The following is a 27,405-nucleotide window of genomic DNA, read 5'->3' as shown; positions in this document are numbered from 1 at the left end:
TAGGCCTAATACTTAGTACAGTTCTTTTTATCATTTGTCTCTGTCATTTCAATATCGGGTTTTGTCGATGGAATATTTGCAATAGAAGTTCACAGGATACTCTGGTTGTGGTGATTTTTCCAGAGAGCTGATTGGTGAGGAGGTAGTTGCGTTTGAATAATAATCCCGGACGGCGGCGTATGTTGCTGGCCGAAGCAGTTCTTCTCACCACTTTGTATTGACGCAGTCCCCCTCGGGCAGCAGAGACCAATCTTGACTTGGATCACATTTTGAGACACTAAGCAGTGTTGAGTGGAGTCAATACCTGGCAGAGATATAGCTAGACCTCAGCCCTAAAGAGGAATAGGAGCATATTAGATTGTCACTACTGATGTTTCTCTCCTCGGGTCACTAGACTCACGTGAGTGTGGGTGCTCGATAGAAGCATTTACTGAATCGCATGTATGTGCTCTTACCTATTGCTATGAGATTTTCAATAAAATGCAGGTTTGCGAGCCTCAAAACTGTGATTTATACACACTGCGCATTCTCTCTTCACTCCTGGAGCACGTGTTTTTTAAAATGTTCTTGAATTGGCGATCGCTTGTCCTGGCAAACAGTAGCGCTATTATACAGCAGTAGTTCTAATATTCTGAACAATGCTTTGGAAAAAGAAATCAGTAAGTCTGTAAAAGTCAAGAGAAAATATTTTTGTGGAAGTGAAGGACATAGCACCATTATTAGGTTAATTACATGAGCTGCTTTCTCAAAAAAGTAATTGAAACTTTAACAAAAACTGTCTTCAGTTGTTTAACAGATTTTTCTTTGATGCTAAATTTAACAAGGACAAATCCTATTCTTCCAAACTGAGCAGAAAACACACACAATGAATTATAAAATTTTAAAATTGACAGCAAATGTGACTGTTATGAATGATGTAAATCATCCTCTCACTCCTCGTCTGTTGGATAGGAACACCTTGGTGGAAATAACAGATTGCAGTCTGATAAAATTCTGGGGGCTCAGTTGAATAAGGTGCATGTCACGTAGCTGCAAGGTCATGGGTTTGAATGTGGCCTCGGACCTTTGTCCCATGCCATCCCTCTCTCTTTCTTTCTCTCCCATCCTTCTTTCATCGCTCTCTTCTGTCAACTGTCCAACAAAAGCACCAATGCCAAAAAAGAATCTTTCAAAATGGTAGCTCACAAACCAACAAGAGCCTTGCCTGTCCTCCAGCCACAAACGAGAGAACCTCCACAGCTCCCTTAACACTAGAAAGGCCAAGCTGTTGAACCCCATTCTGTGGCCATTCCTTTTTATGTTTCCAGCAAGCAGTAACAGCAGGTTGTTGAATAAGTAGAAGAAGAACTGGGTAGTTAGCATGAGCAGTGATCGCCACCATGGCTGAACAGACAAAGAAAAGAGAAACTCAAACTGCATCAACAGAAAATCCAAGGAAGAAAAACGTCACAGTGCAGGACACACTGTTTGATTGACAGGTGATCTCTGGGAAGTGCAGAGCAGAAACACCACAGTGATGGGCTCTAGCGGATGGGGATTGAGAGATTTTTGATTGTAGGGACAGACCTACAGAGCACAAAACTACAAATTAAAGCAGAGGACTGTCATGTGTCGAAGGGAGAGTGAACCGATATGACAGGGGTATCAATCATTTGATTATAAAAGTTAAAAGAAAACAGACTTTTGTCTCAGATTACTACCAAAAGGCTCCTGGATAAAGATGGACACATTTTCCTTCCAAGTTTAGAAAAAGCTCCCTGGTATTGTATAATGCTGATGAATCCAGTAATCCGGTTCTTAAGATTGACTGTCTGGTAGGCATTGAGATTCCGCTGTGTCAAGATTGGCACAGTCAAGCCTCATATTTCACCCTGAAGTCTGTGAATTAGACGGATGTATTGATTAGATGCTGAGCGCTTTATCGTGTGAAAAGGCATGACCAGATGTTCAAAACAAGACAATTCTGAGCCCTATTTGAGCTCTGTCCAATGTAAAAAAAAAAAATCACATTTACAGTTCATTGTTCCCTTTAATGCAGCGAGCAGCTGTGAGATGCCATTGCTTGTTTGTCAGCGGTCCACCAGAGGCCGTCTGATGTGTCTAATGCAGCAAACCAGGACCGGCTCTTCTCTTTGGCTCTGTGACCTCAAATTATCCCGCTGGAAAGTCTGGTTCCTCATAGACCAAAGAGTGTCTGGAAGCAGCAACTAAGAGCAACACCATGTCATTAGATCGCACAACTTCAAACTTTAACTCAAATCAAACTTCACCAAGCACTTGCCACATAGTAGAAATGAAGCTTGTGTGTTGTCAATCTTTTTGAAGGCAATATGTGCCATTTTTTTGTTAAGAACTCTCCCAGCAGTATAGACATTTCTCTTTTTTTGGGGTGAGCAAAGAAAGCTTTTTACAAATGATGTGCAACAAAAAAGTAACAGACTGAGATTCAACATGTCACAGTTTCTCTCTAACTTCAAATCTAGCAAGGGAGCACGTTGTCTTACAGCTGAAAATCTCACAGTGATTTCAATAGTGATTATTGATTTTTACATGATTATTTTGAGATGAAATACTCACAATGCATCGACAGCTCCGAGGATCAGTAATTCAAAAGAGTTTGGGTCAAAGAATGTGAACTTTCCCTTTATAAAATGTCTTCAATTTCAGTATGTTTGCGTTTGACCTCAAACACCTTGGCACTAGGCTGTGCAGGAGGTGGGAGAGGTTACCAAATTATCTTTCCGCACCAAACCGACTCAGTGTAGCAACCACAGGAGACCAGAAAGCGGAGCGAGGACTCTGGGCTAAGCTGACCTTTGACACAAGCTGCTTTTCATCACACAGGCCTATATGAAAAAAGAAAAAAAAACTCTGTTAAGAAACTTTCTCTATTAAGAAACTTCAGAAGAAGCTTGGTTTTGAAAGAATGTTTGAGGCTACAAATGTGATTTTTTTTTTTTATAACGGACCTTTTCCAGAATAGATAGGTTTCTTTGTGAACTTAACACAAACCTTCCTGTGGGCTTCTCTCTGCAGTATGGAAAAACCTTTTAAGTCTCTAGCAAATATACCATCCCAGCTCCCTATTTGATACATCTCACACTCAATATGCTTGAGTATACAGCTATAACAGGTCGTGCCATAATAGTATAAAAACTATAAGATGCTTTTACAGCAGGCCCATATGCTTTTTCTTTTCATAAAGCAAATTACATGGCTATAATTTAGTGTGGTCATTGATGTAGGGTATTGTAAAGTATTGCCCATGAGAAATACTTGACCATATTTTAAATCCAACCCTGTGCAAAGACCTTAATACCTGTTAGGTGCAATCATGCTATATTAAGTTGTAAGTGAATGAGTTAACCCCTTACACCCTGACCTACCCCTTAAATTTCCCATTAAGTAGCTTCACAGTTAGAACTTTACTGTACGACAATGTCACATAAATATTCTCTATCTGCTCGTTCCAGTGCTTCATTGAAGCTTATATTGAGTGAAATATTAAAAGCCCAAGATGCCATTTTTTTATGGGTGACATCAAATGGAAAAAAAAAACTAGATGTCTTTTTTACATCATTCTAGATCATTTTATACACATTTCCCTGTAATTCAGCGTGACATATCTAGTATCTTTGGAAACCTTGGGATCTTGACTTTAGAATTTAATGGATCCAGTGGTGGGACCGGCAGGGTGGAAGAGGGTTTTAAGCAAAGGCATGAAGAACCTTGCATGCTACTGTAACTACTGTCCACCATAGCTTGAAAAAGGAGAGAAGAGCTTGACCGATCTGTGATGTCCCACTGAGGTACAACTCTGTAAGGAACAGCTCGGAGAAAGATGGAAAAGGTGACAAAACCTAAGATAAGATCCAGGGCCGATAGCGCCGCCACTGTATGAAGCTTATCTGGCTGGAAACGTTCCAGCAAACTTTATGTGCAGAAAAATATCAGTCTCTCATAAAGCAGCTCTAGACTATCCACCAATAACATGGATTAGAGTCCAGCTTTACAGTAGGTGATCCCAACATTGACATTTTATAAAAACTGACCATTCTCTGCAGCAAGAACAGCAGCAAGTGTAATTTTATTTTTTAATTTCTGTGGTTTTGCCCTTTAAATATGTTTTCAATGAGCCAGTTAAATTCATCAAGATCCTTTCGAACTTCTCTATTAGGACCCCTTTGAAGAATGATTAATACTTTTATGACGGATATGAAAGCGCAGTCCTCAATCTTTGTAGCTCTGCACCCAATCTGCCTATCAGACAAATTTGAAGAGTGCATAGCTTATCCAACTCTCTCGCAGGGATTTGTTGCTGTTTGGCAATGGCACACTGCTGATTCCCTTAAGCCTCAAAAGCACTGCAGGAATTTATCTCCATTAAGAAACAGGATTAAAAGGCATGGTGGTTCAAGGGGGTTTTCAGAGTACGCTTAGTGCTGCTAGCTTCTTCTCCAGCAGGGCGCACAGCACTTCCACTCACTGTCCAGTTTCCTATTAAATGGCATAAGATTAATGTGATTATTTTGCTTTCAAAGACCTTTTTTGTTAGTGCTAGTGGATGGTCATTAGCTAGGGACTGTTTCATCATTCTTAGACGAAATATGCCCTTTGCAATAGAAGTATCTCATAGAATAACAGCATGTTGTCTTAAGGTGTTTTGTTTATCTAACAAGGTTAACTGGGACTTACTGATCATTAGTTTATAGCATTCTTTTGTCAAGTTAGAGATAATTGTGTAAGTCAAGTTCCAGTTCCAATCACAAGGCCGCTTCTCTATGCTTTAGGCTATCACCACCCACCCAGATTGTAGCAAACATTAAAGCCAAGCTAGCTCCACTTGATCCAGCTATGGAAAGTGCCTATTGTATCACAATCTCATAATGTAGGATACTGTAAGGCGCTCAAAGGCGTTTGCCGTTTGAATGTCTGCCCTGAGATTGAGAGGTTGAGAGTCCACAATTGAGACCAGTGAAAGTCTCCTTGGGTGTCTGAGACTGTGGCCCCCGTCTGTACACAGTCACAGCTATTGAAATCATTCAAAGCATTTTGCATAGCGCCGCACAGCACTTTGACCCGCAGCAAGAAACAACACAGGAGCTCGTCTAACCAGTCTGAAAACCTGCTGATCTGTGCCACAATCTAACCCGCAGTGTTGTGCACATTATTTAGCTGCATTTATATTTTGCACCTCGAGCTGCTTTATACGCTTTTGAAAAAGGAGATCAGAGCCCGCAGAGCTTTGCTGACCTCGATATAATGTAGAATGGTGTGAAATGGAGACGGGATTCAAAAGTTCTATTTAATCTGGAAAGATTAATTTATAGCGGAGCTCGGAGCTGTGCTTCTCAACCTTTTCAATGTTTTAAAATGCCGTGAGACCCAAAATTCCAAGGGATAGCTAATTATCAGTTGCTCAGAAATGTCATAAGAAGCCGGGTATTACCATATACAAGGATGTAAAATGTAAAAAATAAAAAGTGACGGGCCAAGGAGCAAATTGTATTAACTTTGAGGGAAAGAAATATGATCACGGGGTGATTTGCTTAGATTAAAATAAATGTAATGCCATTCTTTTGTTTGAAATGGGTTATCTTTACCTATGAGCAAAATCTCAGCATGCACATACTGTATAAGTGTGTGGCACACATTGGTTACGAACTGATAATGTGGATTATTTTCTTATCATGGCAGTCATGCCGAGTCGTTTAATTTATTCAACCTGTCGGAGCCGCAGAACCCCGTTGTTACAAACAAAACAACAATAAGAAGTTTTTAATCAGATGAAATTTTGAAGGATTTGGGGACTGTTCACTTGGGAAGTCGTTTTATGCAGAGGATTACGAAAGATTTACCCAGGATTATAGACCAGATTTGTGGAAATCTCAAGTGATAACAACCCACAGACAAAGACTCCGACAGGCACATATTCTTAATGATTATTATACTGCGGACAGCTGGAAAATGGCCCAGAGTTATCACTATTCCGGCATGTCAGAAGCCTATTATGGCAGTCAATAAGCGGAGTTATCTGTGGTTGGCAAGCTACAGCGCAGCAACCCGTCAATACACGAGTTCCTCCCTGCCCGCACCGCGTTTCCACACATCCATTGATTGCACCGAGTCCCAGTGATTTAAAGACTCTGTGCTGCAGATGAGTTAGGAGATTCAATGTACCATGCTCTTTGCATTACAGGTGATAAATCAGTTGTCACAATGGCTCCTAGCTGAGCGACAAAATCAATATCGCTGTATCCAGGGAACAAGACCAGGGATTCCTCATTCAACATGTGGCCCCATTCTGCAACACATGTAGGACTGGGAGTTCCAGAGCTCTTTAGCTTATAAAGCAGACGCACTGTAGCACTGTAGATCCATCCTCTGTCATCACTTTCATTCTCACATTGGTATAGGAGCACTAGCAGTGGTGTGGTGTTTCTTAAACTAGGTGCCTGCTTTTTTAGGAGTCATATACAATAACAGTAATCTTTCAATGACTGTGGGATCTCAGGACCAGAAGTTGCAAGTCTTGTCCTTGTCTTACAAAAGTTGAAAAGCCTAGTAGTGGACTGCAGTTATGTTGTTTACCAGTAATATAGACTGAAAGAATAACTTTGGTTACTACAAATGACTGTTACTAATGCGAATCTAATAATCCACCTGAGACACTAGTGTTGAGCACTCCTCGTGAGGTTCGGTTGCACTGAGCAGTGAAGGACAGCAGGAACAGCGCTTCAGTAGTCTTCAGTCTTCAGCCAATGCTATCCTTGGCAGCAGTGGTCACCCGTTGCATTCATTCTGCAGTGTGCCAATGTGAAAAAGGAGAAAAGCGACCTATAACATTCCCCCTTTATTAAGGCCAGGGGTTGCTGAATTGACTGGACCTCATCCTGTTTGGCATGCACATTTCACTGTGTTGCACCACACATTGCTTTGGCAAGCCATTACAGCCTGTTAGAGAGCAGAGCTTCAAAGAAATAGAACAGGTCTTGTGATAATGCAATGTGACCGTACCAGTGTAGATCCAGTTCATAGTTTATGTCTATCATGTCTTCCCTATGGAGCATGCAAACTTATTTACCGTTCTAATGCTTGGTAACTTTCTCATACGCCCAGTGAGTTTATTTTTTATCAAAGGGAACACAGGACAGTTCTATTGGGTTTTTTTAAACTCACATTTCCCAAAAATCTATTTTGAAGGGGAAAAACAATTCATGTGTGATATTCATAAGAACAGTTGTGTTCTTTATCCTGGAGCTGTGCTATTGACAGTGAATGGGCAACTGACTTTGTGGACATAATGGCAGCACCCACAGTGATTTTTCTGTTGAAACTGCTACTACAAACCACAGCACCAGGGTGACATACAGCTCATTTGATGTTTGTATGGGTCTATAAAGTCAGTATCTCATTTATTGTTCACAGAGGAGCTCCAGATTGTACATCCAGTTGACACAGATCAGAGGTGTGGTTGGTTTTTTTGGTGTTTAGCCTTTGAAGAGAGTTGTTTGCCAGCATTGATCGAGCCGCAAGATCAGTCAATGTAAGATATAGTATGTGAAGTCTGTTTTAGGGGTGGATTTTCGATTTAACTCGGGAGATGTGTTTAATTATTAACATGGAGGATTGGAGTTTCTATCATCCTTCCCCGATTCACCCACCCTGTACGTGGTGCCACATGCTACAGCGGGTCATTCAGCTTTACTTATGAATGTCTGTATGATCCAGGGAGAATACAGGGGCCCTAAAACTGCAGCTTGTCCTGGCTCCCTGTCAGATATTTGCATCACAAACCAATTCTGACACCGTCAAACAGAGACCATGGCATTTCATCCAAGGTGTTCCTGTCAAGATCTCAAGAAGTCAAATGCTAAAATACATGTGTCTAAGGCCACTGGGGACCTTTTTAGAAGATTTATTATTTATTTTCATTCTTGCTTTATCAGATAGTCTGCAGTGGACATTGGCAGCAATATAGGAGAAAATGTACGGCTCCGCAAAAATTGCAAAGTGGATTTGTATCCACAACAAGTATGCAATGTCTTAGCCAAATGAGCCACCTGGACTCCCTATCTAATGGAGGCTCCATGATGAATAGACCTGAATAATAAAGTAAGCAGTCGGTGATCACTTTGTGCTCGGAGGTAAACCGACTGCCTTGTCACTGTTCTGGCGGTAAGGGCGCCTTGTTAAAATGCACTCTATCAAAGTTCCCTTTGAAGCAATAGCTGACAGAAAACATAATGTGAATTTGGCTTGACAGGCCTCTGAAGAAAAAAAAAATTGCTCAGGAAATACTGGAGGAGACTTTCTAAAATAAGGGAAGCGGGGTGAAATCAGGTCTCGCAGCTCTTTTGTCAACTCACCCCGGCACAGAGTGCATTTCAATTAGGAAGTTGTCCATGGCTCTGTGAAACTTCACAATTTAGTGTCTTTTGTCATTAGTTTCCGCAAGCTTATCTGTGACACAATTCAATTAGCATATGAACTGTATCTCTGTTGGTCTAGATGGAGAGATGCCCGCTGCCCTGCAGATCCACACATTTCACAAATAAAGGATTCCATTTCGCTAATCAAATATGAAGACGGTTTTTATTGGATTATATGTAAATTTGAAAGTAAACCCGCAGCGCTGTCACATCTTCCCGACTAGAACAAGACAAAGATCCTTTTAAAAGGGTTTCATTAAAGGAGACACGAGTCATTCGACATTTCACCGATGTTCTTGCCATCCTGACACAGTAAATAATCGAATGGGAGTGCTATCCTGAAGTTTTGTTTTTATAATATACATATATAAAATGCAGCTTTAATGATCCCTGTGGTGAGATTGGGTATAGATTATTCTTTTGAGAGTTTACCCACTGTAGTTGAAATCATGTTGAAGGAGTTAAGCAGAGTCACACATTGGGGGCAGTATACTACACTTGCACTAAGAAACACTGTTACCACAATACTTGGACCACTATAAGACATTATAATTCAGATTTTTTTCTGATGAGCTACTAATAGTGACTCAAAATTGCACTTTATTATCAATTTTGTCTATCATCTTAAAGATAGGAATGAGTCCATAGATGAAATTCAAGGCTTTTCAGACTTTGAAGGAATCTTTCAAGGACTTTTAAAGCGTTTGATTACATGTTTGTATGGTGTATGTTCATGTTCATAGCCTTGAAATGTACATTAAAAATATGATACTTGACACATATGTGTGAATTACACACACTTGCCTATGAATATATTAATACGATATTGGGCAGGAAAGTGCCACAGTGTTATACTACATAGATTTTCTTTCTCACCCCTGGAAGAGCGCTGTCTTTGAAAGTTTGAAGGACTTCATTACCCAGAAATCCTGTACAATGACGTCAGTAAATTAATGTCTTCTTGTTAGTGTCTGGTTTAGAGGTGGTGAAGTTGTCATGCTGTTCTCTGTTGCAGCCCCATTTTGTTATTTAGGCTGACAATACTGGTGTATTTTTACATCAAAAAATTGTCCCTAGTGCAGCTTTGCATGCTAAGCACAGTATTCACAAAGGCTACATTAATGGGAACCGGAATCTAACTTTTTACATTCTGTGGCACAGATGCTATTTATCAGTTTTTATTTATTTATTTATTTTTTTTATCCAGATTTTTTTTTTGCCTGTCTCAGCTGGGAAACATTAGCTTTAATGTGGTCGTTTGTCACTGTTAAGGCAGCTCTCAGTAGGTGTCCCTCAATGGAGTAAAAGATCTGTAACTCCACATATTAGTCATTTAAAAACACTCCTTCTTCCCTCAGTGTCCTCCAGGGCTGAGCCCCATGAAGGACGGGACGGGATGCTACGACCACCACATCGGCATCGACTGCTCCGACGGCTTCAACGGGGGCTGCGAGCAGCTGTGTCTCCAGCAGCTGGCCCCTCTGGAGGACGACCCGACGCTCTACAACATCCAGATGTTCTGCGGGTAAGGAACAAGGTTTAGCGCTGTTTATTTCTGAGCGCTGTCATGTCGAGCTCTATTAGGACTAGGCTAACTGCGGGGATGAGGAAAAATGACGAAAATAAGACGATGGAGAACATGGATTGTCGTCCTGGACATAGTGCAGGAGTGCGGAGAATAGTGAATGAATTATGGTGGTTCTGATATAACTAGACAGTGAAAGTAACTGCCCAACGTTCATCAAGTCCCCTAATCAGAATCATCCTTCACAACGCTTGAGCTGCAGTTGCACTTAGGTTACCGTAATGACACTAACAGATGGGAATGTATCACTTTTGAGTTACCGTAATGATGGTAATGGGTGCAAATCTTTATTTTCCTTTAAAATGTTTGCTGGGCCTCCATGAATATTAGAGTTTTGGTCCCACAGTGCTATAATTTGGTTACAAAACACTTGAATTATGCTGCACAAGCCATTTAGAGAAATTTGACACTTTTTTGGGCTATCTGTAAAGAGAAGAGGCATAGTGCAGAAAGATACTGTACTGCCAAACTGTGCAAACAACACTGGGTAATAATAAATATGATGGGCTAAACAGTAGCAGGATTACAGTCAGGTCCATAGAGAAGCTGAGGAGGAATCCAGAGCCTGTGTGGGTGCCTGGGTGTTGAGTCTTAGGAGAGCTGGTTAAGTAGGAAGAAACTGTTGTGGTGGCGGGTGTTTTGGAAGAGGCGGCTGCCTAAGTATGCAGGCTTTGTATCAGGCAGCTCCTTCGTGGAAGGTAACTGACAGCCAGCCACCCACTCAGCAGTGCGGACAACAAATTGGAACTTGCACTTAGAGTAGGAGGAGGCGCAGGAGAGCTAGACGGTGATGGAGGCTGTTAGGATGCTTTCGACTGTTGGCTGGGAAAGACTGCTTCTCAGATGCCACAGAGAGAACATCCGCTGTTGGTGATAGTGGACTAGGGTTAGTATCAGACCGATATTGGGCTTTTATTAAATATCGGATATTGGCCTGTCAACGCTGTCTGCCTCCAATATGATGGAAGATTCCTTCCTGACCACAGCAGTCTGTGAAACCTGCAATAATATTTTATTGTCTTTGCACATTTTATTTTTAGCTGCGACCAGCCTCTCACTCGGTCAGTCGGGTTGGTTTGCCGGTTGGTGTTCAGCTTCATGTTGTTGGTGGCTCACTAGAATGTGATAATGTGAATGCTGGTGTAAAATTCATGACAGGTAGAAGAGCATGACTCCCTGAACTAACCCTCTGCAGCATGTTCTGCTGATAAGGGGTCACTCTAATTCAAGACTAAAACGGGCAGCTCAGCCGGTATTCTGAATCATCCTTGTGCCACATTCAGATGTAAATTACTTTGAGTGAACTAGACTATGATTTGAATAAACAAGAGATCCCTCCATCCAGCGTTGCTTCAAATCAACCTCAGTCAGACAACTCACATATTCAATATCAACATCTTTAAAGAGAATAAATCCCTCCCAATCGGCGACGGCACTACACGAGTTCACCTGACGCATCAGCTGATCCGGAGCCGTAGCGGCACTCGAGTCGTCTGCCTGAACGAGCTTCACTTCATTTAGAGTACTAGAGCGTCTTGTGTGCCCGCAAATGCCTGAGCCCTTGTAACTCCTAATGGCCCCTCAGTGTCTACAGCAAAGCATTAAGTAGAGCAGGGCTGGATTCATTTTCGTCCGACGGTCCCGCCGAGCATGCGTGTCTTTATTTCGACTCTGTATCTCGTGGAAAAACAGAGATGCGCTCAACATGATACATCTCAGAGTAAGCGGGATGCAAGTTGGACACAGGATCACGGCTAAGAATCAAGTGTAATCGATAATGTGAATGCAGGCCATGGCAGAGTCAGTCTTTGGGCAGTCTTGCATTATTAATGGTGCAGTTAGGTTATGCAGTTTCATCTGGACTCAGTGAAAAAGTAAAAATATCCTCCACTATGTTGACATTATATCTTCCTTTGCAGAGCCCCTTTTCTAGATCGTTTTACCAATATACACAATTTATACTGACAGTGAGAGTATAATAGGGTGACAGTGTCATTTTGATGCATGCCTTGAAGTTAGCACTTAGCTTTTGTTCTCTCTGCCATGGAAGCTTACACCTGGCAATTGCAATGATAACATGCTTAGGATTAAGTAGAGCAAATTATACAGTATGAGCCATTGTATGTATTTAAAATGTCAGCTATATATGAGTAAATCACTTTAAGTCATGTTTTTGCAAAGCATACCTTTCCCTTAAGACGTCAGAAACATCAAAACACCCTCTCATTCCTTTCTCTTTTTTGGTTGCTGTGTATGAAACATCATCTGACTATAGGTGGCAAAGTGAGCACAAACATATTCAATGACAAGCGTATACATTAAGAGCCTTCAAATGGCTTCGCTGTAAAAGCATCACCCGGTCCTCTTTACAGCAGCTTTCTAAGTAAATTCAACACGCTGTTGTTTTGTTCCGTGTCATCATTACATGGAAAAAAACGATGTCGCACGCACAATATATCATGTCAGATTTACATAAACAGGTGATGCAAATTGCTGCTTCCTTTTTTTTTTTTTTTTTTTTTTTTTTTTTACTTAGCATTTTGTTGTTGTCACTTTCCTCCGAGCAGATGTGGCTAATCCGGCACTGTTCCCACTGGAGACTGGAGCTTCTCTCAGTATAAATCCCTGACAGATTATGATTCTTTCTTTAACCCCCGCCCCCCCCCCCCGCCCCACTCCCACTCCTCCCCATTTCTCTCTCTCTCTTCTTCTCCCTCTCCCCCTCCTCTGCCTTTGATTCGTTTCACAGAGTATATTAGACACTGAGATGTCAAAACATCATAAATATGAAAGAGTCTTGAGAGGACTCGCACTGTTTGGAGTCTAACTCCTTTTTTTGATACGTGGGATTTTGTGCCAGTTAAGTAGAATTAATTGCTGATCCTACACCGTCGAGTTGTGCGGTCTGCATTATGCATCGTTTTTTGAGCCCAGTGAAAATGGAGCATGTCTCTAAGTAACCAGTAAACCTCATGTCACAAGTCAAGGGAAAATCAATATCCCTGACAGCTGGCTTGTAAAGATGTTTACATAATACATATTTCTTACATAAGGGAGGCTAATTAATGCTTAATGCAGTTTACTCTAAGTTAAAACACAAACTGAGGACAGGCACGGATGTTTGTTCAACTGTCTTTGTGTCAAAACTCTCTCATGCTGAAGTCTGTATCCTATTGTGTGGCTGATATCAAAAGGAAATTAGGAGTTGATGATGCGAAGAACGTGAATTGACAGACATACTAAACACAACACAGACTCTATCTCTCTCTTATTACACTTAGAAAAATAATAATAACTCAACCTTTATTCACCTGGGTTGACTTACTGATGTTAGAAATGTCTTTTTTCAAGAAAGGCTTGGCCAAGAACGCTGCCTTAATGACAGACATACAGTAGTTCCAGACAAAAAAAGAGAAAATTCATGAAGGGGCCAAGTCAAAATTCACATTATCCTCTGAACACACAAAAAAGGCAGTAGGCAAACAGACCAGCAGGATCAGGAGGCCAAGCCCACATAGATCTTGGTCGTGCAAATCAGACGGCGTCGTATTGATCCTTCTATCTGCCACATGATCCTCCGTAATCATTTTAAACTCGCCTAGAGAGATGAGCTCTCTGTCGCATTTAAATGATCGCTTAATAATTTTAATTCGCAGTCTCATCCGCAACAGTTGTATAATGAATGGAAACTTAACTAATGATGACCTGAAAACGCTCCAGTTTGGCATCCTAGCTGCTCCACATACTAATTGTGCGGCGTTCATTTTCCCTGACATGAAAAAGGTAAGAAGGAGCTACAGTAAGAAGGCGAGCGAGAAGGAGGGAAAGAAAGACACAAACAAGCAAGTAAACGAAGACAATGAAAGAAGAATATGCAATAAAGTAATCCCGTGTCACCATTCTCAATCCATATCTCCCAGTATATTGTAGCTGTGTTGTTCTCAGCAGTCGTATTTCAGCTCTGTGAAGGATTACACCCAAGGCCTGGCATGTTTGGAAGGAGGGGAGAAAGAAAGAAAGAAACCAACAAACGCATGAATGAACGAATGGCTTACGATTCTCAAACCCGTGTCTCCCTCTAGCTGTATCGAGGACTACAAGCGGGGGCCAGACGGGCGCTCGTGCCAGCCGCTGTCTGAGGCCTGCACCGAGGGGGTGGACTGCGGGGAGACCACCGACATCCCTGCCAACCAGACCGTGTTTGGAGACCTCTTCTACGGATACAACAACCACACCAAAGAGAGCACCTCTGGACAGATCCTCAAGGCCACGTTCAGGTATGGAAATGTGATCTGAAGTGGAGGATGTGGGACAGTGCACAGTCCTGGGTATCTCAGTAGGGAAGAGCGAGGCACTAACACTAGCAGGGTTAGGGGTTTGACCCATGCTACAACTGTTGTAGTCATTCTACTTTAAGGTGCTCTGGATAAAATAGGCAGATGTTATATGTTGAAAAAGTTGGGATTAGAGTTAAAGGATAAGGCTGGTGTTTTTAAATGCATTTCTTACCGTCAACAAATCCTATGAAAATAACAAAATCAACAATGCGTTTGCTCTACTCCCATTACTTTCCGACTTCCCACATTCCCTTTTTAGCCTTCAACCCGGAAGTCATTGGCTCCAATTGAAGCTAAAAACTTTTAAATACAGCTCACAAAGACATAGTTTCCATTTTAAAAATCGCTAACGAAAAGTCAGGCTGTTGTAGTTATTACCAAATCAAATTCAAATGGGAACAAATTCTTCATTGCGCCAGGGACTATTTCCGGTGCTACAGAACTACTTTCCTGAGATCACAGATGTGTTTACGGTCGGCTTATTAAGTTGCGTGAGGAAAAAGTCGCCCGGCCCGGTGCATCGCGATGATGAAATATGCTGCCCAGAGCAACAGCATGGCTCTGTGATGTGTTTTTAATCATTTTTTTAATACAAAGGAGTTCTATGACTACTGAGACATGGCTTTATTGGGCATCGGCTACATGGACGAGACTTGTTAGCAAAATTCATTGGTGATTTTGTTATTTTTGTAGGATTTGTTGACGGTAAGAAATGCATTAAAAAACACCAGCCTTATCCTTTAAGGTACTCTGGATAATATAGTCTGCGTAATGGCAGATGTTATGCGTTTAGAAAATTGGGATTAGGGTTAACGTTGAAACTACAGGTCAGGACACACTTCAGGATCCACAAACCCACTTTAATCTACTGACCAGTATAATCATACTAGCATATAATAAATTAATAATAACACTATTAATTCACACTAAACTGCAACCAGATCGGTGCAGGTGGTAGCCTAAAATAGGCATATACTTGTTTAGATTGTGCAGTCACTAATAAGGATGTTCATGAAAAGGCCTTATAAATGATCTGTTACTTATAATCTGTTACTTATTTTGACTGTGTGCAACATCAATCAATGTTCAATCAAAAGATTGATTTAGGTGTGCGGCATAACTTTTGTCTTAGTTTCTTGGTGGAAAAATCTTGTACAAATGTACAACCGCATGAAAGTCTGGAACCCCCAAGCTCAGGCAAACACTCTGGGGAGGAAATAAATAGATCCACTGCCTCTTTGGAGATGCTTATGGATATTAAGCCTCACAGATCTAAAGGGATGCATCGTCCCTTTTATGATTTGTATGGATTTTTGTGTGGCTGGTAAAGTGCTTTGAAGGCCGTTAATTATCACCGTCCTCTTGCTGCAATGATTTCCGCTGAACCCAGGAAGTCAGAAGGTCAGGAAAATCATCTGCGGCCCTTGAATTTAATTTGGGCCGTGCATGGATTCCGCAGCCCGGAGGCAACTCATCCACTTAGGGAGATGTCACTGGAGTAGTGGAGAGGGAGAGACGGGGCGAAGCAGGAAAGTTAATATCATCAAGAAGCTAAATCTCAAATGCTCTGATCTCATTTGAAAGCGGCTGTGAAAGGAGAGCGGGGTTTGAGGCAGACTTTGAAGAGCACCAAATGGTGCCTGTGTAGACTAGGTGGTGGAGGGGAAAAAGGAGGCTCTTTTGGGAGGCATGGTTAATGCAAGGCCTAATTATATGAGATGGCAGCAAATGAATTAAAAGTGACCAGGAGCCAGTGTGCTGAAATTGAACCTAATTGGACCAGATGAAATTTGAATGTAAAATGAACAAAAGGGAGGGGAAGGCAGCTGTGCTGTTGAACACCTCAGCTTCATTAGGGGCTTGAAGTGGGTGGAGCGCTCTGTCTGGATGGAAGAATTAATTTAAAAACCAGGAAAAAAAAATTAAAAACCTTTTTGCTACACCTGAAAGCCAGCTTCTGGAAATACTTGGCAATGCTGCTGAAGCTGCACTCAAGGAAACTAAATGTCAAACTTAATGTCACACGGCTGGAATGATTATGCTGCTGATCAGAATCAAATGGTAGTTCATACAACTGAATGAAGATACTGTGGCTGAAAGAATAAGGTTCACTATTGCAGTGTGTTATTTTAATGACATGCATAGGGCTGTAAGGGATTCGATTTTCCAAGGTAATGCAATTATGTAGCAAATGTTAGGTAGTGGTAGGTATGCAATTACAACGGAACTGCTTGACAAGTGCAACAACGTTAGAATACCTATTCATTACTATAACTGGAACAGTGTTATTGCTAATGGAAACAGCTTTAAAGCTGCGCTAAGCGAGATGTCTATATAAAAATACACACGTCTTGGAGCTTAGATCACAAAGTTAAGGTGCAACAGCTAAGAGCATCCCATATTCACCAATGGAGACGCTGTAGGTTTGCCCAAATATAAGTATGGTTTTAGGTATGGTCATTGGCAAGAAATCTTCTCTGCCCAGAGGAGGTCATGAATCAAAACTGGAGAGAGAAATACAAAACTCAAAAACAAACAATACAAAAACAAGTCTCCTTTGACAGCAGCGTGTGAGCGCTCCATCCACAGAACCTCTGAACTGTTCACTGACATCACATTACGTTATTTCTGTACGCAAGAGGATTAGGGCCACATGTGAAAAACTGATTTGAGTTCAGAGATTAAGTTGAGTGAGTTCTGAGAATAAAGTCAGAATTCTGAAATTAAAATCAGAAGTCTGAGATTCTGAGATTAAAATTAGAATTCTGAGATTAAAGTCAGAATACTGAGATTAAAGTCAGAAATCTGGGTTTAAAGTCAGAATTTCAAGATCAAAATGAGAATTCTAAGAAAAAAAGTCAGAATTCTGAGAAGTCAGAATTATAAGATTAGTTCTGAATTCTGAATTCGGAGATTCTGGCTTTAATCTTACAATTCTGACTTTAATCTCAGAGCTCAAATACATTTTTCACATGTGGCCCTAATCCTCCGTATTTCTGGGTAATGAAGTACTTCAAACTTAAGCAAAATTCAAACAGTACTTTCTCGCTGCCTCTCGAGGCCGCCAAAGAGCGAAGTTGCCTAGTTTAGCTTTCACCTAACCCCATCCAATCGTGTCAACATTGTGCTTTTTTTTAAACAAAATATCACGCAACTGAAAGTGCACTGTGGCTCGCTATTCCCCTGTATCCTTTTTAGATGCATCTGCCCTTGTGTGACTCATGCAAGGTTTATAAGGCGAGGCACCATCAGAAATGTCATCAAAGCAGTTTCCTGTTAAAGGAGAGAGAGGGAGAGGGAGAGAGAGAGAAAGAGAAAGAGAGAGACCTTCTTGGGAGGTTCACTGGCACTTCTTCAAAAGCCCCCCCACCCCACCCCACTGCTCCGGAGTGGCACAAAGCATCTGTCTCCATCTTTCACGGCCAATGAAAGGAAGGAGAAGTTACATTTTAATATTGTTTAATCATCAGTGGAAGTTTTTAAAAAAAAAAAAAAAAAAAGAGAGAGAGAGGAAAAAAAGAAAAAAACAAAAGGAGGCCATCAACCGTGACAGGAACTTTTCTAAATTGCAGTAGCTGAAGCAACATCTTTGCACCCTAAGGAATGTTGCTATCGTTTCCTCAAGCACCATTATCTATTACTCTCTCTCTTTCTCTCTCTCTGTCAGACACACGTATTCTTTGCTTCTCTCCCTTTATCCTCTTCATCGTTCTACCTCACACACAACCCCCCTCCCCCCTCCCTACCTTCTTCCTCTCCCTCAGAAAATCGTAAAAAAAAAAAAAATATGAGCATTCCCTCCATTTCAAACTTTCGACTGCTAATCTTTTATTTATTTGGGAAAAAAGGTCTGCGTGGAGAGAGAGAGAGAGAGAGAGAGAGAGAGAGAGAGAGAGAGAGAGAGAGAGAGAGAGAAAAGGCTGATCTGCTCTGCGGCCCTTGCAAGGTTTTTCTATTTAGTCTGTCTGGAGCAACAACAGAAAGAGGGGGAATAAAACGGAAGCAGCGAGCGGTGTGAGCAGGTGCCCACTGGCGTAATACACACACACACACACACACACACACACACACAAACACACACAAACACACACAGAGGATGGCAGCCAGAGAGTTGGCTACAGATGAAGATTCCCTTCCCTTCCAAACACACACACACACACATACGCTCAGGCACTCAGGCATGAGCAGGCATACTCACAAATGCGCACACACACACACACACACACTCACAGTAGGTGTGCTGACTCCCTGTCTACTGGACAGCCAAGCCCTTTCAGCTAAGTCTCCGGAGAGCTGCATCCCACACACACACACACACACACACAGAGCAGTGCTGGTTTTGATTCTCTCCACCCAGCATGGTTCCCTCTTTTTCAAGCTCACCGGCCCTGAAATGCTTCTCATGTTTTTTTTAGAAATGGGGAAAGTGTGTCTCCCCCCTCCCCCGCCCCCCAACGGTGGCCGGATGCCCCCCCGCCGGCTTCAGAGGCACACGCGTCATTATCATCATTACCATCATCATTATTATTATCATTTCAAAAACACACGGTGGACAGTTATTTATTTGATTTCTCAGATAGGAGGTAAACGCGGAGTCACGGCGGTTTTCATTTGCCGAAGCTGTTTTGTGGAGAAGGGGGGGAGGTGGGGGGGGGGGGGTTGGCGGGGCACGAGAGGATTTGGGTAACAAAAGCGGGCGCGCACCCCCCCCCCCCCCGATGAAAGAAGCCCCCCTATCACAGGTGGCATCTCCAGGCGCGAGACGGGATCTGGCTTCATATTACATCTCGGCGTCGGGGTCTCTCTCTCTCTCTCTCTCTCTCTCTCTGTTTTCTGCCTCTATGGGAGTCAGTGGGCTCCAGTAATGAGATGTTAAAAAGCTAACCTCCTCTCATTACTCCCCAACACCCTCCTCCTCCTCCTTCTCCTTCAGCTTTCTCTCTCCCTCTCTCTCTCTTTATCCCTCTCTCACACGACAAGCTCAGAGCAGGTTTTAATGAATATTTTAGTGCCCTTTGTTCTCATTCTGGTGGCTGCTTGGGATCAATGATTAAGACCGCCGCCCCACACCGAACTACTTGGCATGGGCGTCTCTTCTTCTTCTACTTCTACTTCTTCTTCTTCTTCTTCTATTTCTTCTTCACCTCATACCCCCCCCCCCCCCCCCTCGCCGCAGCCCATCCAGTCCTTACATTCCTCTTCTCCCCTCGAGAGGAACACCTTCATCGACTCAGTTAATTAAAATATGAAATCTTGTTTTGAGAAAGATTGATTGAGGTGTGGGGGGGCGGGGGTGGGGGATGGGGGTGGGAGGTGTCGGTGGCTACCGTTATTGAAAGCTGTGAGTCTATTCGCTCACTTATTCATCAGGTCTGAGGGGCGGGGAGGAGGGGGGTAGAGGGTAAAAGAAAGAGAGAGAGAGCGAGAAAGGAGTAGCTGCCGTTAATCAAAAGTGTCCTTGTGGTTTTTTTGTCACATTTCACATTTCGATAATTCATCAGAAGCAGGTGGCTGTCTCGTCGCCGCTCCTGCTGGAAGGAAGAAAAAAAAAAAAAAAAAAAAAAAAAAAGGTACCTGAACTTCAAGAGAGATTTCACTTTTTGGAGAATGAGTTATGGCGTCCTTTACAGTCACCAGATGGTTGCTAAAAGTTCCATGTCATCATTGCGCAAAATTAACAATGAAGACTGTCAGACGTGAATACAGTCGTAGGAAATTGGCCCGTATTCCACTTAGCAAGTTTTAACAGTGTCTGAGAAAAAAAAAAAAAAAAAAAGATGCTGTTGTTCGCAAAGACAACCGAGACTCACTCGTCACGTTGCCAGTTTGTGTGCTCTGCTAAACTGACAGCTGAAAACACGCATAATTGTTTTCAGACAGAAAGCGACAGATGTTTGACTCCAGCATCAATATAGACATATCCTAACCAGCCTTGTGCTTCATAGATCCGGGGCCACAGATCTTAGTAATTGGCAAATGCCTGGTGATAGACTGTGTGCTAATAGGAGTTTGATAGTGAACCGACCAAGCAGCGACATATTCCATTAAATAAAAAAAACAGAATTTCCAGTTTTTTCAAGTCACAACAGAACTAACATTATTCTCCTGTATTGTAGTGTATTGTCATAGCAGCCTTATCCCAATTAACACCCACAAACACCCCCCCTCCCCCCCCCCCCCCCACACACACACACACACACACACGCCCCCACCCTCCCTCCTCGCCAGATAAACTTTGTTTTACATCGCCGGCAGCTAGCTTTACTGTTTTTTCATGAGCCTTAATTTCCGCGCTTCTAATCACTACTAAGAGCAGTTTCCCGGCACAGGGGGGCCGTCCCACCCCTGGCCATGCAATGACCATGCAAATGAAATGCCATTCGAACGCTGTTATTTGACACAACCGCTCCGGCGCCGCTTCCACTTCAGCCGGTGGCGTCGGTTGTTTTCAAGCCGTGACTTTCCCAAAGGGAACAATCCCCGCTAATTTGTAAATATTTGCGCATGCACTCTGTTTTTCGCAGCTCAGGGGCCCCGAGTAGTGCATGAATGCAATGGTGTTTGCCCTTATGGTTATGGATGGTGCATATTAACGGGGAAACTGTCAGCAGTGTGAACCGTGCATGCCGAGTGAACCCATGCTAGAGAAGGATTCATGCTTTTTTTCCATGTCCACCAGGCTTGTGTTGCAGAACTTCTTAAAGCTGCTCTAGGCAAGATTTTTATGTGAGAATGCACCCATCTTAGCTTAAAGTGGTTCAACACCATCTCCCTAATTGAGATGGTGTAAATTTGTCCTATTTGCCCGATTAATTTCTGGTGCCGGGTGCGGTTACTAGTGGGAAATCTTCTCTGCGCACAGGGAGAGACGAATTGAAACTTAAGAGCGAAATAAAAAACTGTCTCTTAACAAAAAGAGCTCCGCCCGGAGGATTTACGGGTATTCCTCAAATTTAAACCGTTACTTCTCACCGCCATTTAGGGGGACGCCAATGTGTGAAGTTGCCTAGCGCAGCTTTAAATTACGAGTCCGGAGTCACGGGAGAAACACAGAAATGTATTCTCATCATCTTCGGTCCCGGGCCACCTGAATGACTGAGCTGCCGATTTACTGAAGTCACATTCTGTAGCGGGAACCTTGTTGCGAGCCCGATAGGCATGGAGACAAATGAATGATGGAGTGGACGGAATGCGGGCCAGTTCAACCAAGAGTCAGACAAACGAGGACGTCGGCTCTCCGGCTGAAACATGAGTCACGACGCGGCAGAACAATCGGCATAATGAGAAATGACATGCTTAATATGAGACTGGGTGCGTCCCTTCAATGCGCGGCAGGATCCTGCATAATTGCTACTTTGTATGGATTTTCCCCTAATGATCTGCCAGAAGGTATTGTTACAGAATGTGCCGCTTAGGAGTGACACATGCATATGCTCCCTGCCTTCATTTGTCCTCACCCTGCTCCGCTTCTTCTTTCCGACTCCTCCACATTACTTCTACACTGATACTCCACATATCTGTCAGTACCATAGCTTTAAGTGAAGGGTGTCGTTCCATAATGATTTACTGATGTTTAATGATGTTTTTAGGGAGATAATGTTACTTTACATTTATTTAAAAAAAGTAACTAAACCTGAAGCCTGATACCTAATGGTGTAAAGTAGTGTACTGAACTGGCCATCTGCTATTGGCTGATCTTTGATGCCAGGTGATGTCACCTTCTATAGAGGACAACAGGTGGTGACATCACCTGGCACAAAAGACCAGTCAATAGCAGATGGCCAGTTTAGTACCCTACATTTCACCATTAGTCAGGCTTCACCAAAGATTTAGGTTTGGGGTTTAGTTTCTCTAAATATTTCACTATTTAGTAGTTCCAGGGTTCCCACTGAAATTTCTAGAAGATCATGGAATTTTGAGAGGATTCTCTGGGGAATGTCAGGGATCGGGCCACTTTACAGGAATACAGCAGAATGTATTTGTAACCAGTTCCATACATTCATTGCATTAGATGGTGGTTTTCAGTTCAACTGTGGCGGAAACCAGACTGTTCACCCCTTTTAGAAAAGCATTAACAAACAAGCAAGGCAGAACATTTTGAGGTCATGACAATGCTCAGACTTCAGCATGGCAAGTCGCGCAAAAGTCGTGGAGTTTTGCATCAGGTTCACATCAGGTGTCACATATTTTGAATTATACACAGAGCATAGGACTTCTTATGTAATAACTTTGTACCATTGGACACTCCCTGCTTTATCAACTTCAAATAAAAAAAAAAAAAAGAAACTGAGAAAACTTATGAATATCACATGATACTGGACATTTTGGACATTTTACCACTCCATCCTCACTCCATCCCTCCCTATTCACCTCCCACACTCCCTTCTACCTCCCCCCCTTCCTTTCATCCCTCCCCCTCTCTTCTTGCTCCCTGTGAGGTCCTGTTGGATGACTGAGTGCTGGTGTCTCTAAATCGGGCCTCCTATCGTCTCATCTCTCTCTCTCTCTCTCTCTTTCTCTCTCTCTCTCCGCACCAGGCAGAAGAACTTTGCCCGAGGCATCGAGCAGCAGCTCCCAGACGGCATGGTGGTGGCGTCGGTGCCAACGGAGGTGCAGTGCCACGAGGAGCTGTCGGACCCCGTGCCCGACCCCGAGTACCTCACAGGTGGGTATCCATATTTCACGGGCCCACGCAATGAGCTCACATCTGCACAGTAGTGTTTCATCACTGCCCAGTGAAAAAACACAAAAAAAGTCAACTTCAAAAGAATTGACAGGATAGGCCATGGTTGCTGCATATACATTTTTTTTTTTTTTCAACTGTGTTTTTAGGAATTTGAAAGGAGATATACTTGCAGAAACAAACTGACAAAGTTCCATTGTTTTCAAATTCTTAAAAGACCCAAAATGGAGTAAAATGTGTCTTTTGATCCTCCAGTTCATGAATAATAATAAATCTCCTAACCGTGCATATACATTTTTGACATTTTAGCATTCATTTACAATGTCTGGGTATTGGCATTCAACACTGTTTAGTTACATGTGGGTGAGAAAACTGAGAAGATTTATATGGACCACTGTTTTTTTATCTATTATTTTTTTCTTTTCTGATCCATTTTATCATCAGTGAGTCTGTAAAATTAGGTTAAATTACAATTCAAGATATCACTATATAGCATTATCATAAACTTTGAATTCCATATACATGTAGTAATAAAGGAGAGGTAAACTCCTGGGTAACAGGGCAACGTTTTCAAATGAAAACACATCCTAAAAATAGAATCGATGTTATTCCTACTTCGACAAATCAATATATCCTCTCGCAAAAGTAGAAACCGAGGCAGCAAGCCTCTGATCTCTGATGCAATCCTGGAGATAGAGGTAAAAAAAAACATTTGTTACTGTGAAGCTGATGGTGGTGGATGATCCGTTGATGACATTACAGAGAGTCTCAGCACTTTTATTCTAGCTTTGGAAGAGACTTTTTCATTTTCACAAATCCAGACGCACCTGTCCAAGATCATAGGAAATCACGTGTCAGTTCTGTTTCAGTGTCGTTTTTTTTTTCCCTCCTTCAGATGAACAGGTATGTGCATATGGAACTTCATCTACAGATATAGGAACTTTTGAGTCATGTGTTGATCGGAGCCAACAAATGTTTATGTGCTGGAAAGCAGCATGGCCTGCTGGAGTGCTGCTTGTTGAGATTGCATTGTTCAGACAGAAGAACAAGCTGTGTGAGCACTCCCGGTGTTACAGTCATGTTGCTATTATTCTGCCATTTTCTACATCGAAACTGAGAGCAATTGGAGTCGTTTCAGACAGTGCTTTTATGAAGTCCCCATATTAAAAATACCTTGTGTGTATGTATGTATGTGCATATATGTACTGAATGTACTCTATCTATCTATCTATCTATCTATCTATCTTGTTTTACTAGATCCTTTTGTTTCCTTAGTTTTAGTTTTAGATTAGAGTTGATGCTTTACCGTCTTGTCAGACAAATCAGAATGCAAGAATAATAAAACCGAAGAGAAAAGTAGATGAATGCTGGTGATTTGGATTGCATTCAGCCCTTTGACACCCAACTCTGGGCTGTTGACCTACATTACTGAGATGTCCTCGCGAAACACGGCGCTTCTCCTACTCTTGTCAGCAAACATTGTCACACATCAGGCCCATTTTCACCTTTTCAAGCCCGAAATGAACGACAGCCTCGCCGAATCAATTCCCGCGTCCCTCATCTGCATTCATGCTTTCATACAACGGATGCTTTCCCCACGCCTGAGAAGCACGGTCGACGCGTAGCCTTGACTCCCTTTCACAAGGCACGAGGCTGTATCATACAAACCCGAGCGCAGTCGCGTCCGATAACATTTCCGGCTGTTGTTCCTCCACAGTAAATAGCGAGCTTGACGGAAAATAGGTGGAATATTAACAAAATCGTTTTTCATAAAGAAGAGAAGGGGAGTTTGGTGGTGGAGGGGGGGGGGGTGGGGGGGGGGTAGATTCGGGCTGCGCCGCCACTGTCAGGATTCATTAGTCCGGGCATCTCGACGTCTGCCTCGCTGTTCTCTTCATTACCGGCGCTGTGCATGCCAGCTAGACGTCTGGACAGCGCGCAGAGGTCCTATGTGAAACAGCTGTCATTAACAGGGAAACGGGAAGGGAAAAAAAAAAATCCCTGGCTTGCTACATATCCAGTAGACTCGAGGATTTTTTTTTTTCTTCTGCTCCCTTCCATCTGCGTTATTCATTATCTGCCGAGTTCGACCTGACCCCTTTCGGTTTACAGTCTCGCGGTCCAAATGTTTGAAATTACCCCGAGCGAACTTAGGCGAGACGTGTTTCACCGAATAGTTGTATAGGAAATACTTGAATTAGTTTGACAGAAAAGCTGTTTGAACTCCATTAAGGACCACTCCGTTTTGACAAGAGCTTAGAATCATATTCCCTCTATTGTTTCCCCAATGCTGCCACATTCAAGAGTAGAACCCAGACTTCAGTAACGGACGGGGATATCCCTCCCTTTTGCCGAGATGAGCAGCGCACTTTACCTTCGACGCGGGAGCGTGGCAAGAGAGCGCCATAATAGAGAGCGTAAAATTAATAATTACTGTTTCAGCATATTTTCAGAGATGAGCACAGGCGGAGCGAGGCTGCTGGCCAAGCTGTTTCCAGGCACCTGTGTCACCGCCTCTGAATTACCTCTCGCCGTCGTGTATATATAAAGCTGGCACCCCGGCAGGATGCTTTTATTGCTTGTTGTTGATATAGCGGCGGCAGAGACGAGGCCGGTACCCGCGGCCGGCGAGTCAAAAAGCGCACCGTCCCGAGGTGACGTCCGAGGTGACGGACAATCAAACGGCGACAGAGCGGCGCCCGGGTTTTTTTTTTTTTTTTTTGAGCACCGTTTATTGGAAACTTCGGAGGATATTAAAAAGCGTCTAATCTAAATGGATCTTCTGCTGTCGCGTCCCCCCGATGCCCCCTCCCCCCCTGCGTCACTCCCCGCCCCACCTCCCCCCACTCCCTCTCCCACTCCCTCTCTCCCCCCTCCTCCTCTTCCCCGCACAGCTCAAAATCTTTTTATCCCGCCGTCGCCCTGGGCTCACGGTGCACACGGCCCAGAACAAGAGCCAAACACAGGCAGCGCTTCTCCCCACACACCCCCCCCCGCCCCCCCCGCCACCCTCGCACCGCTGCGTTGGGCTTTCGCAGCAGCAGCAGCCGTGGGCTTTATTGAAGAGTAATATCATAAATTGAGATATCATTTCAAAGCATCCAGCAGGGTGCTATAGAAGTACACAGTGTACGCCGAGGCGCGGCGGTGCAATTTTCACTCCATATCAAACTGGTTTTTTTTCCCGATGCCAGAAGGGCCTGTGATTGAAAGTGCGGTATGATGGTCACAAGGAAGGGACGGGGAAAGAGAGTCGAGCAGATATACATTGCAAAAAAGAAGAAATGAAATGAAATGGCTTTCACCAAAACGTCACATAATCTTAAATCTAAGGCTGAGACGACTGACTCTGCTGCAGAACCAGGACTCATTTCCCTAAATGTTTGATGTTTCACTTGTAGCTGAACATTTTCATCCTCCGACCCACTAACAGGAAATTATGGCTTTTATATTTCTTACTATGGCTTTTAAATAGTTCAGATTTTGCCCTGACTTTGTTTACTGGAACTGCCTTGCATGGGCCGCGGTGACCACATCCACCAAGTAAGTTCAATGTTATCTAGATTTAACGGCAGATTTAACGATAGTGAAATTAGTTAAATTGATTTAGCTTTGTGTTTTTGGAGTTTCACAGCTTGTATGTGTAATTTAGCATTTATTGTGCTTTTCACCCGAAAACCGCACAGATTGTGAATCCGAGGGCACGGTTTTGAAATCTGTGCACACAGTTTACAAATCCGTTCGCACGGATTAACACATCAAGTTTTTTTTCTACCATGTGATTGATTCATTTCATTAACAAATTGATTAGCTCAACATTTGATAGAAATGCTTTAACATGTAAATAGTTTTACATGTTGAAGTCTGTAAAAGGTTTATTTTAGTGATGTTTGTAAACATTAAAATAAAACAGATGGTATTTTGAGTTATCACGGGTTATGCAAGTTGCAAAAAATGTATTGTCCATGAATAATTCAAACAATTCAAGAATCTGCGTGAATGTACCTAAAGTGTGCATGGGCAAACAAATTCGGCAACACTTCACATGGTCTCTGGTGCGTAACACATGCCTAACACCTGAACAAGAGCTTCAGAACAGCTGCACAGTAAAATGATGCATTCTGATTCAGTGCTCCAGCTTTCAGGAGGTGCATAAACAGCAACAATGTCTGAAAATAGTCTCATAACACATTTTTGTGCCTAACCCTGCTGCATGTTGTGAGTAAAAAAAGGCAATTGCCAGGAGGACTTTTCCATTCAAAATTTTGCACAATAAATCGACAGACTGCTGTGTCACAAGTGATACAAGCATTACACAAACACCTCATGAGAGCTGACAAGGATTCACTCGGTGTTCATAAATGCACC

At 42.8% G+C, this 27,405-nt stretch overlaps 1 protein-coding gene across 1 annotated transcript in view; it reads left to right on the top strand.

Moving 5' to 3' along the window:
* LOC139661915 (astrotactin-1-like) overlaps nucleotides 1–27,405 on the top strand; it is a gene marked incomplete at its 3' end in the record, with an annotated part of 174,977 nt that overhangs the window by 123,367 nt on the left and 24,205 nt on the right. Inside the window, 3 exon segments of the mRNA XM_071540496.1 lie at nucleotides 9,791–9,957; nucleotides 14,100–14,294; nucleotides 22,892–23,019. Coding sequence (XP_071396597.1) covers nucleotides 9,791–9,957; nucleotides 14,100–14,294; nucleotides 22,892–23,019 — 490 coding nt within the window.

This window comes from Centroberyx affinis, unplaced genomic scaffold, assembly GCF_046629955.1.
Source record: "Centroberyx affinis isolate AG114_WGS23_722 - 3 ecotype Tasmania unplaced genomic scaffold, CSIRO-AGI_Caff_v1 ptg003651l_1, whole genome shotgun sequence".
Lineage (NCBI taxonomy): Eukaryota > Metazoa > Chordata > Actinopteri > Beryciformes > Berycidae > Centroberyx > Centroberyx affinis.
This window is presented reverse-complemented; position numbering and strand designations above follow the sequence as displayed.